Source organism: Balearica regulorum, chromosome 2, assembly GCF_011004875.1.
Source record: "Balearica regulorum gibbericeps isolate bBalReg1 chromosome 2, bBalReg1.pri, whole genome shotgun sequence".
NCBI lineage: Eukaryota > Metazoa > Chordata > Aves > Gruiformes > Gruidae > Balearica > Balearica regulorum.
In genome coordinates, this window is record NC_046185.1 from 106,982,423 (window position 1) to 107,001,794 (window position 19,372).

General features: G+C 37.4%; 1 protein-coding gene across 2 annotated transcripts in view; it reads right to left on the reverse strand.

Moving 5' to 3' along the window:
• Positions 1-19,372, reverse strand: part of ADCY1 (adenylate cyclase 1) — a 170,414-nt gene that overhangs the window by 48,508 nt on the left and 102,534 nt on the right. For both annotated transcript variants that reach the window (XM_075745272.1, XM_075745273.1), the window contains exons 6-8: positions 14,562-14,720; positions 12,978-13,119; positions 409-564 (exon numbers count right to left, since the gene is read on the reverse strand). In XM_075745272.1, coding sequence (XP_075601387.1) covers positions 409-564; positions 12,978-13,119; positions 14,562-14,720 — 457 coding nt within the window. The remainder of the gene's footprint in view (positions 1-408; positions 565-12,977; positions 13,120-14,561; positions 14,721-19,372) is intronic.

A 19,372-nucleotide genomic window follows, 5' to 3' on the forward strand; every position in this document is an offset into this window, starting at 1 on the left:
AATCAGTTGCCTTTCATTTTTTGAAGAACCATCTAGAGATACAACATTATTCTGTTATTTTGCATGTACTGTCATCAGCTTCAGGCTATGATGGACTCATGATGCAAAAAGGCAGCTCTTGGTAATTGCAGAAAAAGCCTCAGAAACTCTAACTCCTGTGGAGAAAGCCCTTAATAGAAGCCACACAGGCCACCTATGCTGGCTTGTTCAAGAGAGGGTCCAAATTTGAGGCCTGTTATAATTAAGTTTTATCTTTACTGTGAAAAGGCTGTGGACATTAGATAGCTCTAGCTCCAGAAGGAACACCAGAAACTCCTCTATCAGTTGGCCAGGTCACCCCATATGTTCTCACAGCATGTCTGCTTGCTGTGACCCTGGAACCAATGCCCAAAGAGCCCACATGATTACCTTATCGTCATCCTCACACGTCATGACGTTGGAGAAAGGGATCTCTGCTTTGAACATCTTACGACAGTGCATGAGTTGAACAAGCAGGTAGCAGACTGTCTTGAACTTCATTCTTTTGGCAGGCTTAATGTCTGAAAGAATCAGTCCAGGAAATATCTGTTGGCCAGAAAAATAATATTTATAATTGTGTAATTACATTCCCATGCAGACATACATACCTGCAGACATTTACACCATCTAGTGGTCAGAATAAAGCAATATTCTAATAAAGAAGGAATGCATTTTGACAAACAACATGTATTTGCAGATGAAGATTACTTTATCTTTTTTTTTAACATGTGATATAAATAATCTATTGAACAGACAGTATTTAAACACATACTTAACATTTTGGGAACAGTTTTCTACATACAAATGTAGACTATTAAAAAAGTATGTTAATGACAAACTCATATAAGAGGCAATATTTGTATTTCTTTAACCTTAAATTCTGGAAAAATACAGAAGAAAATAAGGAGAAAATTAGTATTCTTATTAATTGATGCTAAAAAATATAATTTTGTTCTTATTGTTCTTGTATAATTTTTTCTTATTTCTTCATTTTGTTGCTTCAGCCACTGGTAAGCCCATTAAAATCAGAAAAGGATAGCTTTTGTTTTAAAGATATGGTTAAATATATACCCTAAAAGGAGACTGTGAGGCACTGAGGTTATATCTTACATCTTATTTCTTCAAAGCAAGAAGTGTTATACTACAGAGAAATATTTTCAAAGGGTTGGATATAATCTACTCCCTTCACCACAGATGTCCCAGTTCAGCAAGGACAAATATTTTCTTGGTTAACTCTTAAGCATGTATTTAACTCTTGCTGACTTTAGTAAATCCCTAGCACATGTACAGATGCTTTCACAGATCAGAATAAGAGTCATCCTTTATTCTACTGTCAGTATTCATACCAATCTTATTCATCCTTCTGGCATGTGGAATACGTAATGTTCATGGGAAATGTGGAAGGACTCCATGTCACCACAGTATGGGAATTGTAAAGCCTGTAAAATTAATCTTTTCTGGAACAGCAAAATAAAGAAGCACAGAGGATTTGGTTCCTAGTGTTCCTAGGTACAAAAGACAGAGCAAATCACATTCCAAAATCTTTATTCAAATGCTCTAAAACCCACAAATGGCACTGAGGATTTGCTGTCCAGCAGTTTACATCATTACTTCAGCGATCAAGGAATGAAGAAGGAAGTAAACTGGAAGCATTTGTTTAATGCATGTTTTCATGGATACCTAAATTTAGAGAGAAAAGACAAATGAAACTGCTTATATTCTGAATGGCATTGGTTTGCTATGCTGTTTAATGCATACAGCTATGCACTTGCACTTTCTGGAGAATCAGGAGTATATCCTATCGACCTACCAATACTCTGTTTAGTCAGTTACACTGAGGCTATGAAACAAAAAAATGACTTGTGTGTAAATAGTTGCACATTTTTTTATTAGCAGATGTCTGTGTTATAAACATGTGACTTTTCAAATGTGGAAAGGTGTCTAGGTATGCACATGTGCTTTATTGTGCACTGAAAGGCTGACTGAAGCCAGCCAGCATCACCAGCACTGTACTGCATGATCATCAGCTGGAATCTAAAAGGACACTAGTGTGTCTAGTGTGTAATCACTTGTATAAGTGATAGTTTAACGAAAGTCTCCATGAAGAGATTCCCAATACGAACCCTTTTTTTGAGGGCTTTCTGGCAAAGACTTATTGCTGTATTGCAATACTGCATAGAAGATACTGTACAAGGATATTCACATATTAATCATCCTTTAGGTATTCCTAAGGACACCAAGTAGATAGTTGTTAGGCTTGAGTATGGCAGATATGATCAGCTTTTGAGCTACCATTCCCAATAGCTAAAACATACTTTTTGAACCTCACTCACAAATTTTCCTAATGTAGCCGTAATTCCTCTAGAAGTACTATATATTTCACTCAGTCTCCCAATCAACCTTTTGATACAACAAAAATGAGCAGCTTTCTTGAAACTCCCTCCAGTTTTGCATTTCCCTTCATTTTTTTTAAAGACACAGAGATAAAAAGGGAATACACAGAAGTTACCAGGTGGACTATATGTCAAGAGATCATTAGCTCTTTCTTTGCTCAAACATTTCACTGTGGACATTGCATTAACTAGGTCAAAAACTTTGGGTTTAGGTCTCTGTTAGACTGGCTGGAAAAGATGCTCTTAAAAGTACAGAGAGCTACAGAAGCGGCCTGACAGCTTTCATTATGGAAATGCCACAGTAATGGTGCAACAGTGACAAACAATAGGTAGAACACCTTACTAGCAAAAGATTCAAGAAGGCATGACTGAGAAAGGTGAGCATATGGGCATGACTATATCCTCCTACAAGGATTTGAAGAACTGTGAAAGGAGAAGAATTTAGACTTTTGTCGATGCAAACCTCTTATAATTTATGTGTTTCTGAGAACAACCTGAAGCTTGAAAACTTGGAATGGATACAGTTTGGCTCAGGCAGTGTGGCCTTGCCACCAACATGACTTTTCCTCAAACACATATGTTTATGCAGTTTCCTGACTACATCTCCAAATAAGTAGGTAGAACCTTTTTAGCTCATCCCATGGACTGCTCTTTTCATTTATAAATCTTACCGGCAGATAATATATCAATAGTATACACCCTGTGTATATTGGAAATACAGGGGAGTTTTCCAGCTGTCTTGGAGTCAAGTAGAAGTTTTTCAACTCAGGTCACTGAAATAAATAGAGTACTGTGCCTACTTCTGGGCTCCCCAATACAGGAAAAACAGTGACAAACCAGACTGAGCTCAGCAAAAAAAACCCCAAACCCTAAACAATTAGGGGTCTAAAGTATACAACATATGAGAAGAACCTGAGGGAATTCAGGTCATTTAGCTGGAAGAAGAGAAAGCTAAGGAGAGATCTAATTCATGTCTTCAGCCACCTAAGTAGTAGTTAGAAGGCAGAGCCAGACTTATCCCAAAAATGCTCAGAAAAAGCACAAGAGGCAATGAACATAGGCCGGACCAAGGGAAATTCCTATTCCATACAAGTAACAGCAGTTTTAACTATGAGGATGATCACATGCTGAAGCAGGCTGCCTAGAGAGGCTGCTGAATCTCCAGCCAGGGAAACACTCAGTACTCAGACAAGTTGCCCTGAGCAACCTACAATTTCAAAAGTGGATATAACTCCAAAGGCCCCTTCCAAATTCAGCTACTGTGTGATGCTATGAAAACGTGTTCTTCATTGCTGGCCAAGAACCTATCCACTCAAAGTACATTGCAATACACACAAGGAGGGCACGCTGGCAGTTCTCAGATCATGTATAATTTTATATATAGGGGGTTTTTTGGGGGGCGATGTGTGTTAATCTGGTGGTTGCAGGACATACAGATGGGTCATTGCTGGGACACTGGGACTGACGAATTTCCATTCTACTATATATATACACAATATCAAAAATACAAACAAAGGAATTCTCTCTCACCTTCACCTTACAAATCATGTCCCTTTTTTATCATTACTTTTACAGCAGAACAAACTTTTGACACAGTGAACTTCTGAGTTTAAGTAATCTCACCTTCTACCATAAGCTAAGGCAAGAAATGCAGTACAGTCTGTTAAAGCAGACTTTAAACAAAAAACAAAACAAAACAAAAAAACCCCAAACAACCCCAAAAACAATAACGAAAAACCCAATCCCAATGTCTTTCATTCTGCCTTTTCTCTGAACTTGATCCAGGCCAGCACTACAGGAAAGCTGGACTGCAGCATTCTCATTCCAGCTCATTTTGTCAATGCATTTTACTTTCACACTTCTTTTTGACCCTCGGGATCATCTCTGATTCTGTTCACTGTTCATTTGCTTTGGAATTTTAGGAAAGGTTGGTTGTTCAATGCAACACAGCTGGCAAATAAGGTTAAGAGCTGGGATTTTCTAACAGAGCACTCTGAAAGCAGCCAGACTATCTACAGCTTTGTGAGCATTTTTAAGTATGCAGAAAACAAGCAAGTGCTGATTAAAATTCTGGGAAAACACCCCAGTGTTTGAATGTCATGTAATACTCTGGTAAGGGATTCACTGGTGCTTATCTAGGATTCTCAGTAACAGCAGCAGACTGTTGTTCCCCTGACTATATTCAACCGCAGTGCTTAAAATGGCATGGGAAAGAAGATAATAATGACATTCAAAACACATTTACAGAAACCATAAATGCTGTAGCACTATGTCTGTCTGTGTTTTCTATCTTCAGGCTGGCAGGACCATGCCTCTTGGTAGTAGTGTTTGTTCCATTACTATCTGCAAGCCATTTTGTCCTGAGATGATAGGTGAGCAAATCTTTTTTTTTTTTTTCCTTCTATACAGTTAAAATCATCAGGCATTTGTTTTTCTATCCTTTTCCACTGCCCTTACGATACACTTTGCTTATCACACCTCAGCTGTCCATCAGGAAAGTATGTTAGTGATTTTTACCAGTAAATAATACAGCTTCTGTAGGGCAAACTCTTAACATTAAGAATGGTGTGGCCACTTTCTCAACAGAGATGTAGAAAATGTTTTTTGCAGCTGTGAAGATTAAAACAATTTCTAGGAGATCAATAACGGAGAAAATCTTATAGCAGTGCTCTATGTTTCTCCCTTTTACAGATTCCACATTACTAGAGGAAGAAAAGAAGAGAGGAGAATGATGTTAGAGCACATAACTAATTCCACCATCACTGACAGCCCAAGGTGCGGGCTGTCACATTGACGATGAGGCACTAGCAGCTTCACAGCAACTGCAGAAACAATCCTGAAGATGTACAGTAACATACTCTGCAACACAAGCATCATTCCTCTGTCTGTGTTTGCTGGGTGGTAACACAAGCAGTCTACTTCCAGTGCTGGGGTGCGTATATTCCAACACTTATGCAATGCAAAGTCACAAGCACAGATCAGACCCTGTCCAGATACAAGCCAGAGCTTCCATCAAAGGCTATGTGTCTATCTGTTAAATCAGATCTGCTAAGGTATATCTGGGGTGCTAAAACCTGAAATGCCCAAGTTATGCATTCAGATCTCTAGTTAAGTTCCTCGGTAGAAGCTGTCAGCCATTTGAGAGCAAAGACCACCCTGGGCTCTCTTAGGCATGGCAGCAGCGGTAGCTGCAGGTGGTCATCAATTTGAAAGCAGTAGTCATCAGTGTGTGCCCAACTATGGACTCAGATGCCTAACTTGGGGCATTTCAAATTAGAACAATTTTGTCAAATACATTTTTCTCGCTGTGCGCTAGCAAAGGAGAGAGTTTGAGTAGTTGGAAAAGTTTTTACACGCTCTGCATGTAAAGATCTCTTCTTTGGTTACTACCTAGAGTTTAGGAGTCAGAGCTCTAGCACTCCATAAGGGCTGGTGAGCATACGGTCACTTAAGTTAAAATGTCCTCAGAATGAATTAGTCCAGAAAGCTGACGACTTGCAATGACCATGAAAAATTTCTTGAGACAAAGTGGACTGGATATTTTCGGAAGAGTCAAATGCAAAAAAATCCTAGGGAGCTGCTAGCCATATGGATTAATTTGTTGAGCCATAAGTACTCTGTGGAAAATACAAATTTTACACATTTGGAAAAAAAAAGGAGAATCTGAGAACAGTGTGGCATGTTCACATAGACCTAACCAGAGTGATTAAATCAAATTAAGTTTGCAGAGAAGGAAACTTCCTACATATATAGATGAAACTTCAATTTGAATGGAAATAATAAATTAAAAAGAATTAAGTGCAGTGATTTTAGACCTATTGTTTCACTCTGCTTACTTTTTCCTTCTGTAGCCTTGTTTTTCTTTTGTTATTGTTCTCATGATGATGCCAAGATGACATCTTCTAATCAGGTCAAACAAAATCCAACAATCTGCTATCAAAAATCCTAGTAACACATGGATTATATACATCAAATTGCTTCACTTCAAAAAGTAAGATGGAAGTATTATTAAGACATGATAGAAAGCATCTCAAGAAGTGTATATGAGCAGTTATACTTATGAAACATGCTAGTTGCTAACAATGATTCACAGGTAAAAGTGATTCACCAATAAAGTGAAAAGGCAAGTACATGTAGTTACTATGTATTTAATCTATACAAAGCAAAAAAGCCATCAGGAATCTCTGTGCTATGGTGCATAAAGTTCATTCCATGCTGGGGAAAAAAAAAGAAATCAGCCACGGGAAAGACATAAGCAGACAAACCCCATTGGTTGTTGGTGGGTATATATGGAGCCTAGTAATTTAATATAGAAGGTAGATCATCTGTTTTGTGCAACAAAGCTATGCTAATTAACAGTAAAGCAGGATGTTGTACTCCAAGTCAAAAAATGCTGCCTTTTCAAGCAGCAGAGCTTGGTGACAGGACTGCAATGCAGGAAGTTTAAAATCACATCTGTTTATGGTAGATGAAACAACAACAAATGAAAGCAATGTGACAGCCTTTGCCACTTTTCTTGCAGCTGTTGTCATGCAAGTTAGAACAAATCTCAGGTTGCTGAATTTCTGCCTATTAGATCATGAGTCAAAGAAATTAACTGATCAGCATTTTGAGCTGTTAAATCCATCTGCAGTTCATAATAAATTATGCCACAGGTGCGTAGTGTAGATAATTGCTCTAGATAGTTCTGACATTTGCAAGAGATTTTACATTTCAAATAGTATTTTCCAAAGGATGCTCCTGAGTTGTGTTTGCTTATAGAGATGATTCTTGACTCTTCAGGCTTTCAGCTGAGTTTTCCTGAAATCGTAAGACTGACAAAAGTGCTCTCCTCTTCCTCAACCATTGTTTTAACTTCTCTTTTCAAATAGACTGCTGGAATTTTGGTTTGGCTACAATTATTTTTTGGACAAAAATATAAAATAGATGTTTTAGCCACCTGTGTTGGAACCTTTAGGGCATGATTCACCACAGCAAATCAGGCAGCAGACAGAGCGCCACACCTCTAGCCAGCATCCATTTCCTTCCGTCTGGATAACTAAACAAGGATTCAAAAAAAAACGTTAGACCGTTTCATCTGGGATTTTCAGGATGGTCATAGAATTCATTACTCAGAGACTTCAGATAATAGAGCAGGGTTGTCCAAGCTACAGAAGGGATTTTCAGAGACTGCCTGGCATGGCTTTGTATGTACACAGTAAGGTAGAAAACAGAAATGTCAGCCTTTTCAGAGAAACAGCTAGTTTCCAAAAGGCGAACAGATGGGGTACTCACTTTCATGGACTTTTCATGAATGTCCAGCACTGTGCGCTATTCAAATAGTACATGCATATATCATGTGATATACATGGCCACAAATAAGACATAACTAATATCTTTGAATACATAGTTAGTTGGTGAATAACTCACAAGCACATTAGTAGAAATTTTGCAAATGGTGATACGCAATGTATTGAAAGCTAATTATTGATTATATTTGAGTTTGGCTGTAAAATCCATGAGACAATTGTGAATATATAGGAATAATTTATAAGTTGTTTCTATAGTGTTTCCCTATGATTTTTATAATTTTTATGACCCCCTTTCTGGGACACAGCTCTATTGCTTCTTGTTAATGGTCTATAGCATTATTTGCCTTTGTCTTAGCTCTGGAGCTGGCAAAGTTACTCAGTGAAGTGGGTTCCCTTAAGCTAGCAATAAGTAACAGTGATTGCAAGCCCACTTCTGTAAATGCAAAAACTAACACATTCTGAGAAATCTTTCCCTCACAAAAACTTATTTGCTTCTGGCCACTGCTTGGCTATCTTAAAAGTATCTTAGGAATTTCGTTTAATCATCTGTGCTGGTTTGTTTTCTTAGCTGGTGAAATTAATGAGCCTTTTCAAAACTAGAGGTGCCATCAGAGTGAGCTGCTGCAACAAATAGAGAGAAGTAAGCCCAAGTACATAACCACTTTGTTATCACTGAGGTTGTGGCCAAATCTTAGGAGGTGTTCTACTGCAGGAGAATCATAATTTCTAGAACAATCATAGAAGTGAAGTAGACAGTCCAGCTAAGTTCACTACCTCTGCTGCCCTTCTGGGAACCAGCTATACCAGCTGTAAAACTGAGGCAAAGATACTTTGACTAACATCAGTGCTGACAAGGAAAGAACAAAGAATTCTGATGAAAGCCAAATCCACTCTATTAAAACAAAAATAAAATTAAATTTTAAGCATACAGTTTGAAATTCAGGTAGATTACCAAGAAAACATTAATAGAAAATTATTTACCTGGGTCTAAGCAGAGTTATAAAGTTCTTGTAAGGAGCTCTGAGATTGAGAGATCTGGCCTAGATTTTTTTTTTTTCCCCTGAAATAACATACACATACAGTAATATTTACAATACTTCAGAAAGCTAGAACATTTTGAAACTAAGAGTATGTCCATGTGTCTAAAGCACAGAGTATGGATCTTGTGAATATTTAACATATTACAAAGAGATCTGTTTTCTAACTAGATCAGACCTGCTTTAAAAGTCCAAGACATTCATGTATGTGGTCAGACTTGTGGCTAGTTACATTAATCAAACTTTTCAAATCTTGTCTCAGTGCAATATTTTAGTCACATCACTGTAAGTTTTAATATCAATATAAAATATAATGAATACGTAATTCAACTGGCATTTTCAGAACTAGAAACTTTGTCAGGGCATCGTAACATTTTATATTATATTTTAAAAGCATATTTGCATAAGTTTTTAACTAGGATGGTCAGCAAAAATATTTAATTTAATTCAGAAAAATTCTGTATGCCTTTGGAAATCAGATGAACTATTAAATCTGTTTTAGAAGGCTGAATGTTATCCAGTCAAACATGCATAATCATTGCTTAATAATAGCAGTAGTAGTAATAATAATAATCTAATATAATCTCTACCAAAATAAAAACTGTTACAAAACAAAAAGAAAAGTATTCCCTCAGTGGCCACTCAGAAGTGCTCTCACACATATTAGCTGATACACAAAACTATTAATCACATCAGATCACAGAATTGTGGTTGTTAGCCAATTCAATAAAAGATTAAAAAAATTGGGAATACTTTATAATTTGTTCACATTTAAAATGTACCTGGTACTTGAATGAGTTGTCTTATACTGTTATTCTCATTCTCGGCTTGGGCAATATTTGCGATGAAAGATCTTCCTGTCAGACTAAAAATGGAAGAATGCGGGGTATGTGTCTTCTAAATAAATAAATAAAAAATTCTAAAAAACCTAAGTGGGCCTATTTACCTTTCAAATTCAACAGATTCTTGGCCATCTGTTGCTCATAACATTGATTTTCATTCCTCTTGGCATCATACCTGCTGAAGTCAGTTCATATTAATGTCAGAGATGATGCATAAAGAATAAAAAATACATCTGCATTTCAGATACTGAGGCTCCAGAGGAAGGAATACAATATCAAACCAGCAGATAGCTGCATTCACCTAAAGAAACTCCATGTTGTTTGTGCTTCGTGGGTAGCCTTCTGTTTCTAGGTCTCGAAGAGTTAATGACTGAATCAGGGTAGGAAGGAACAGCAGATGTTTATTTTGAAGGTAAATATACTATTATGTAGCTCGTGGTCCAATGATCAGTATGCAAGTATATGAAGACTGGGGATGGCTATGATGTACTGTGACAAACAGCAAAGTGACATGCCGATTGATCTGCGAGCCCAGTGGAGAAGCCAGTCAATACCAGTAAAATTCATGAAGTGTTTCTTTCTGCCAGTTTGGCTGACATGCCATTGATGCATGCCGGAGAGCTAATGTTGTTAGTCAAGCTGTATCGCAGCATCTGCCACTTCCACAAACCCATCAGTGACACCCATGGGTAAGATGGCATTTGGTTTATGTAGCTGGTGACAAATTGATCAGTCATTTCTTAGCAGTCACCAGTAGTTTCTCAGCAATCTTGCAAAGACAAAGAAATGTGTGTTCACACAGTAATAGGCTCTCATCCTTGTACATTATACATGTGTTGACCTGGTTTACTTTAATATGTGAACGTCAAGCTTCTGGTCCTCAGTCACTGGTTTCTGCAGCAAACTTGACATGGCACAGTTTCTATATGTCATAGCCATATTTATCCCCTTTTCTCTCTACTTGTCTCTGTGCACCAACCCATCAATAATTTCCTGAAATTCAGCTATTTCTCTTCTCAATATGAAATGAGACTTGATAAATAATAACATAGCAAATGAAATTATACATAATGCTGTAGGAGTGAAAACAGCAGAAAACCAGGACAAAAAAAATCTAGCAGCAATAAGCAACACACCTACCTTAAAAAACCCTCCCTTATGTTTTCTTCTGGATTGGGATTGATTGATTTAGGAACTATTTCTGGTTTCAAGAAAGCCAACAGAAAAATCTCCCACTGACTGCCAAAACATAACCTAGCCCACTGGTTTTCTTTCATACTGCCTAAAACCAAATCTAGTCATATATACCAGCAGAAGAACAAAACATGAGCTTGCATGATTTTCACAGTGGATGAGAACACTCCATCTCTCTAATAACCAGATGCTTTAGAGGAAGGGCATAAAAAAAAAATAAAAAAATCCTTGCAGCAGCCTTTCAGGGATAAAATAACAGGAGTTTTCATTCCCAGAATCAAATTCCTCTGGTGACCGGACTCCCAACATGTCCATAAAAATTCCCCAAGTCATCAAATTCAGACCAAGAAAATGACTGTGGGCGTGGAATTCAAGATGACCTGGTTTTCCCTGGTTACATTTTTGTCAAACACCTGTTGGCATGGAGCTTTGACATCACTTTAAAACCTTGTCTGTATTGTTTTCATATTTCCTTTCAGAACTCGATATTATAATTTTCCCTCTGAGATCAAATCCCTGAATAGAACTTGTTTGGGCAGAGTCTCAGAAGATAAGGGTGCAAAAGTCTGTATCCCGAGTTCTCTGGCTGAGATAAAGAGCAATAAAGTTCCTCTTGGCCTATAAACATGTTATGGCAGATAACCTCTAAGATAAGTCTCATTTAATGTGGAAAAGGTTGGAACAAACTGAATGTGTTTAAATGATGATTATGTCAAGACTCCTACTGAGGTCACAAAAGATTTTGTAGTAGAACAAAAGGCTGCCCTAAACAGGCAGTTTTCACTGGGTAATTCCAACTGCATGAAATTTTCACCCGTTTCATGATTTACTTTTGAGGTGCACTCAGTAACTGGTTGAGGAAGAAACGTGTGACTATAAATGAACCTGTTGGAAAACCACTGTCACCAACTTCACCGCATGCTGAGACTCAAGATATTACCATTGCATTGCTGGGCCTCTGTTCTCCTTATCCAGAAAATCTGGCTAGAACAAGGAGTCACACCCATCTCCATCAGGGGTGGCTACATCCTGAGCAACGTCTAAGAAATTAAGCTCCTGCTCAAATGAGCTAAAATTTTCTCTTACCTTATTCTTTCCACACTTTCCATTTTCTGTTCTCCACCAAAAAGAAGAAAAGAGCAGAAAACATTATTGTCCCTCAACAGCACCACTGACTTCTCTTTCCACGGTACATCTCTAGGGGTCTGACAAAAGGAAGAAGCTGAAGGGAGAGGGGAGATTGAGAAAATTTGGAGGGAAGGGCAGCTAAGATAAGAAAGGGATGACCAAAATTATTGTGGGAGTCTGAGGTGGCAGAGCAAGCAAGGAAAACAATGTTGGATTTGTCATGAGCAGCTCAATGTAGCAGGAGAAAAAAACCATGCATGTTTTGGACACAGAATATATTATTTGTTGCAATAATCTTAGCAAATTTACTCAGCTTCAGCATAAATATCTGATCTGTGGTACAGTGGTGTATACATTTGAAAGCAGGATGGCTGAGCCCAGCCTCTTCCCCTGACCTAGATAAAAGAGTTTGTATTGTATAGCTTGGCAACATGGCAGCTTTTCCAGACTTCCAGGGGATGTTAGTTCAATCACTGCTGAATACATTTCACTAACTTTTCTGCTGTGGGCATGACATGTCTGCAAATACTTTTTCTGTATCTATTCACTGGGGATTCCTCTAGGCCCAGTAAAGGAGCCAGCAGTATCACAAGTGGTTGTAAAAGGGGTTCGGAGACCATAAGTAAAATGGCATTGGGAGTATGTGAATGAAAGAGTAAAGATAAGTAGAAAAAAAATAGCCAAGCTGTGAGCATTAATATTCTAAAACATCCTTTTGAAGGGAGGACGAAGGGAAGAGTGAATAAAATTTTTGGAGTAACATGTCATGTAATTTCTGATAGAATGCTTACAGAATTTGAATAAAACAACAGTTTTCTTTTTTGGGGGGTAAAGGGAAAAATTGTTTTATTTTAAACTTCAAAAGTAAATTGATCATCTTCTCTATGTATCACTCAAGGTTAGCTTTTTTAGCATGCCTGCCTCAGCCAAAACCAAAAGATCTAATTTCAAGAGTGCTTGAAGAGCTTTTAGAAATAAGAAATACCAGTATTGCCTCTGCTTTTGGAATATCACAGAACAGTTGTTTAATTACAAAAACATATCACAGAATAAGCTAGAAATTGTGGAGCTTACCTTCCTACGATGGGATGGCACAATAAAATATGTTTCAATATTATGCTTCTTCAAGAAACTGTTCCTTTCATGACCATATCCTGGTTCTACCTCATAGTCCCCATTTAGGCACTCTAAGGTGGTCTTTGTAATGTGAACTTTCCTGGAGAGAAAAATTGGACATTGTTGCTTAAAGCCAAGGTACATTATGAGCTAGTTGCTACTGAAATGCCTTTCTGTACAGAAGATCATAAAGAGGTCAAATTACATGCAAAAAACCATTGTCATTGTAAAAAAAATAGTTTTCTCTTTTCAGCCAAATAGAACATAGAAATATTTCTATTATATGCATTTTCTAAACTCGAGCAGAGTGAACAGAAAGATAACTGTTGACTGTCCAAACACTTGCAGATGTGTAAGACTTGTTGAAAGCGGAAGTCTGCACATCATCTTCCACATTGTGTGGCTTTCTTAAGTGTTTACCTCACTGCCTGCTTGGAAAAACATCCTCCTGTTTGAAACTTTTGGCTTCACAGTCCGAATCTCTCCTGTGCATAAAGGACAAACTACTACTTCTGTTCCCCTCCATGTCTCTGACTTGTTTCATTTACTCATTCTGTTTAGTAGGCAGCTTTCTAATTCACTTTGTTTTGGCAGCACAGCCATCTTTGACACTATTCATGAGTTTTCTTATCCTGAAAACTGTCTCCAAGTTTTCTCCGTTCCTAATAGCAAAGCTATTACTGCTTTGCTCTATGTATTCAGATTTTTTTCTGCTGGAAGGCCTTAAGGTAAGGAACATACAAAATACACTGACAACATTCTCTAAGGCAGACATACGTAACAAACAGAAATTCACTCATCTTCACCACAAAAATAAAGAGGTTCCATTGTCCCCCTGGTCAGCAAATCATGATCTCGTAAAAATCCAACTGAGGATGGTAGGTCCCAGTCCAAATGTAAGTTGCACACAGAAGCACACCCATGTACCTTTCTGAAAGTGCACTGTGTGCTTTTAAACTGGGTCCAAGGCTGTCCAAGGAGTACTTAAAATTCCAGGCCGTGCCTTATGGATTGGCTGCAGGTTTATGTGCTACTGTATCATTTGCAAACACGCCATCAATATTTGAGTGCATAAATGTTTTGGTTTTTTTCTATAGCACACTACTAATGTTGGAAATCTTGCCATGAAAATGGAGTAAGGCACACCCCCCACATGTGTACAGATGCAAGGGTAAAAATTTCCTGGAATAACTAGAGGGTTTTACTTTTATAAAAGTAAAGCAGACTAGACTAGACTTTTACTTTATAAAAGTCTAGCATTCCACATTCCTAGCACTGCCTCGTTCCTACTCTTTATATTTGGCAGCTTCTAATAAGGATTTCATTTGGAAATGTTTTGCTTCTAATCTAACCTATTACTAATGTAAATATAAAGATCATCTGGAGAATTCCACAGGATAAATCACATAATACATTGATTGGTCTTACCAAACACAACCCTTCCTATAAATAGCAATTACATTGCAAATGCCTCAAAGAAGGAAATAAATTCCTCCCATACAGGTCTCTGTTTTGTTCTCTGTGGTTCTTTCTCAGACTTACCCAGGCAGTCCTCCAGCTTCCATTACATTAGCTAAAGTCACATCATTTGACCAGACATCATATTGCCATTTTCGGAGACCCAGGACCCCACAAAGCACCCTGCCTGTATGCAATCCAACTCTCATGTTGAGATCAACCTCTGTGGCTTCTGCAACAGATCTGGAATAGACAGCATCAGAGTATTAGTCTTTAGACAATGACATTGCTCTTGATTTTCTTCTTCTCTCCTTCTCTCAAATTAGCATATATATACCTGACTGAATAGACAGGATCTTTCAAAAATCTCAAATGATGCATTCAGGTACTGTTCTTTTCCTTCATTAGTTTCAAAGCCCTAACTAATTTCAAAGAAATAATTTTCTTGGTCATATTTTAAGTACTGTTAAACAAAAATCTCAGTATTTCTAAATTTCTTAACCTAATACATTAAAATTTGATTTTCCAGGTTTCAAAGGAACCCAGAAAAAATGATGTTTGATTACATTTAATAAAATAAAAAAAAAAACACAAACAAGAAAAGGACAATAAAGCAAGTGTAGTAAATGGCTTTGTCACGAAAATTCCCTAAGACTGTAACTTTTAGGTTTTGTTTGCCACTTTTGCAGTATTTGCTATCACAGTCCTACAGAAACTTAGACATTTTACTGGGAGATAAACAAAGAACTTTCTGGCTGTAACTCAAATAACTCACACACAGCTTACCTCCTGCACTTTCCTGTTTATCTTGTGTCTCACACATATTTGCTTTTTTTTGCCATAAATATTCCCTTTTCCTGACGCATATTTATTTCAGCAGGATGACAAGCGACCACAATGTGATTGTTTGAATCAAAAGATGATTTCTGAAACAATCTTATTAGGCTTAATTTAACCTGACATGTAAGTAAGCAAACATGTTTCAATTCTACCATTACTCCAGACTGCTTTCAGGTCAGTATGGAAATGGGCTAACTGGCTTCTTTTTACCAAAAATCTGTCTTAATATTTCTCTTTATCCTAGCCTTGGGTTTACTGGTTGGTAGATTTTTCTCTGTCTAATTCTTTTTTACCCCCACTTCACCCATATAAAGATCATACTTGATACTATATGGGCTAACAATTTCATCATGAAGGAGTTTAATATTAAACACTAAAGAAAAGATTGGTCTTGTGAGTGAAATATAAACTTGAATCACTCAAGACTTGCATTTAATTTCTCTCCTCTTTTACTACAGCTCGTTGTGACTCAAAGTAATGTTATCATCTTTCAATTCTCCACCTGTAATATCAAAATAATACTTTCTTTTCCTTACTCCTTTTGTTTGCAGTGGCTTGATCTCAAGGTAATAGCGTAAAACATTCAATTTGTAATTAAAATAATATAAAATTATCTGGAAAAAGAGCATAGTATAGACCCCAACACTTCTTCTCTGTGCAGCACAGAGGGTTAAAAATAATTTTTAAAATGTTATTGTCTCATTAATGTTGTCACAGTTCAGATTTGTGATGTTCTCTTAGTTCACCATTTCATTAAAATTGCACTTGAATGAAAACCTACTCAGTTAAAAAGTAACTTTTTTTCCCCAAGTGTCTCAGATTGTCAGTATTCTTGGATGATACTTATTTAATATTTCATGATATTTTTCCAACTGATATTTTCACCCTATGCTACTGCTAGGAAACTGTTGCAGCTATTAGTAATCACACAGAGTTGTGCTGTGTCTTTACCTTTATGGTATGCTTAGTTAAGCATCATTTGCTATATTGAGACTGAAACAGCACAGACATATATATAAATGATTTTACGGTTTCTGCAAGAAAACAGGTATGAAGAGGTACTAGTTGAGAAGGCAATTGGATAGGCAATGACTCCACTCTACTATATTCTAATCAGTTCAGTTACTCAGTTACAAAAGTATAGGACAAAGAAAATGATGAAACCAATAAATCAGTGCAAGAACAGCAGATGAAGAGTGATTATAAACACTAATATCTTTCCAAAGCTCCTGCAAGAGTGGCACAGAAACCACCTGTAACTATGGACTTGCACCTGTAAATTAAATCTAACCTCCAGAGATTTTCATTGTGTACCTAGGAAAGGAGGAATTAATTGGCAAAGTAATTATTAAAAGCATTTGCAATTTTGGTGCCACACTAAGGAAGGATTCTTCATTTCTGTGAATGCAGGACATGCTGTAACTCGCACCCTGCATTGACTTGTGAATGCTGAAAAGGAGCCTTGAAGCTAATAGTCTTACACATTACATGCAGAGTTAACACTGTGCATAAATCTTGGCAGCTTTTTCTATTACAGAGACACCTGGCATTCCACAGCTAAGTTGCAGTCCAAAAAGATACATGGGTGAATAAATGAAACTGACTAAATCAGTGTAAGGCATAATTTCCAGTATGTTTTTATATTTAAATTTTCCAATACATTTAATAGGAGATACCTGGCCTCAATTTAAGTAAGGAACTCTGCAGCCATGAAGTGCTAAAGTACATACCATGTCAGCCATCACTAATGTGAGTAATGTGGAGATCTCTTTTGTCCCTATAGGGAATCTAGGCCTACCACATATTTCAGTCATATTTTATGCAACAGCACAGAAAGGCTTATGCACAGCTTTCTGGAAGATTAAATATTTTCTTGTCCTATTTCTACTCACTGCAAGTCAGCTTTCTTTTATTCAGTATCTGTTCCCAGTCAAGCCTCAAAAATGACTCCAAAGAGTCCTAAAATGACTTGAGTGTTAGCGGGCTTGTTGTGTACACTGTCTGCTTGACAAAGCCTGGTGGAAATTAAAGGAGCTAATAATATAAGCCACCTAATGATAACTTAACCTTTGTATCTTCACCTGGGCATGCCTATTGTGCCATTAACAGACTGACCTTACAGCAAGACCATACCCTGCAAGCCAAAGCGTTTTAGGATTACACCTTGCTTGCCCGTCTATGTTCCCCTGCATAAATAAGTACCTATGTAATTATCTTCATCAGCGAACCTGCAAGTGTGTGTTTCTCTGTTCTCAAATTAATATTGGGGGGAGAGGGTGAGGGTGGGGTGTTCCCTTTAAACCAGTATATAAAACCTCAGGCTAAATGTAAGTGGAAAGCGTGAAATTCAGACATTGATAAAGACCACTCCAGACCTTTGACCTTGCTTTGTCCCACCTGGCTTGAAAGAGAGGGGGAAATTTCTTCTGCTTTTAGAAATCTGAATACGGTAACAAAAAGTAAATGAAATGAGCACAGAAATACAACATGGCCGATCATACTCCTTGTTAAATAAGCTGGACTGTATAATGTATCAGTGAATCGCGAAGCAGAATCTGAAAACACTTTACATTTTGAACAAAAGATTTCCAGAAGTAGTCAGTAAAAAATCAAAATCAAGAATGCGTTTCTACATTTTCCCCAGAAACTACAATTTGTTTCAGGGGTGCTTTCACCATTATTAACTTTGAGTAGGAGAAAAAGCTCATGAACAGTTCATTAAATTTTCTGAATTTACCTTGAAGACCTGTGTGCCCTTTATGCAGTTAATTTCCAAGAATATACCCCACTGAACAATCAAAAGTGAGGAAAGTTAAGTAATATATAAAGAATAGGCTTCAAATATAAAAGCAGTACCAAAATGATATTCCCAAAGAACATCAACATTTCTGCATTAAAATATCACAAAAGTGTCCAGTGATGCATTTTAAATTGTAAATATATTTCTGAAAAAATACCAGCACTTCACAAACAAGCCATGAACAGGAAAAAGAAAAGAAGTTTCTCAAATAAATTATTCGTTATAATTTATTCTCTCCTAGGTTCAGATACAATATACTCAAAAGTTTTCCAAATGTTAACACAAAAGTAGGCCTAGAAACAAATAGAAATTGAAGAATATTTTCTTTTTAAACTAGAGATGTACAGTTTGTGTAAGTGACTAGTAAGATAACCATTTACCCTGACAGCTTAAGTATCCCAGCAAGCCTTTAAATTTTACTTCTCTCCTTAGCTACAAATATTTCATGTGCTGCTACAAACCATCAGTCATTCAGATCATCTGCAGAACAGCTCCAGACCTGTGCTGAATTTGAAGAAAAAAAAAAAAAAAAAAAAAAAAAAGCTCTGCATCCCATTTCTAATAAGTTATTTAGGGCTTTACTTCAGGTTCAAAAATATGCGCACAAAAGTAGATGTTTCTCAGTTAAAGGCACAGACAAGACTGTTGGTTCAGTTACATACATTTGCTTTTTATATATGCATAGTTCTAAGATAAGGGTGCCCTTTAATTTTGCACGTCTCCCTAAATAGTTCTGTGTCAGTTCCGTTTCAACATCAGCAGGAATTGGTGAATTCTGGGATGTTTATGACAAAGACTATCTTTCTGTGAAGTGCTCTGCCAGCCCAGCAGGTTATGGGAGGAGAGGCTGCAGGCCACGGCCTAGAGTACTGAGTAATACTCGTGCGCTAGGACACCTTGCCCTCTCTCCTCTTTGTCTTCCCACAAGGCGGAAGCCATATTAGTCCTCTCAGACAATTAAGTTTTATTGTTTGAAAACCTTTGGTGTGCCATTTTGGCAGCTGTTTCTCCAGGTCGAGTTCCAGGTTTTTAGGCTTGTTTGTTTTTTGTGTGAGTTGGTTTTTTTAGTGTTTTTTTTTAAATATTGACCAGAGCTGCATGCTTTCCCAATACGTTGCTTACCTGGAACATGGCAGCAGAGAGCTAGGGCAGAGACCCTGGGCTGTGAAGGTCTGATGGCTTTAGCAGTCAAGAGGCTCACTGTGACAGAGGTACAAGCTGACTAAGCTTTCACCAGTGATGCTAAAGTCAGCTC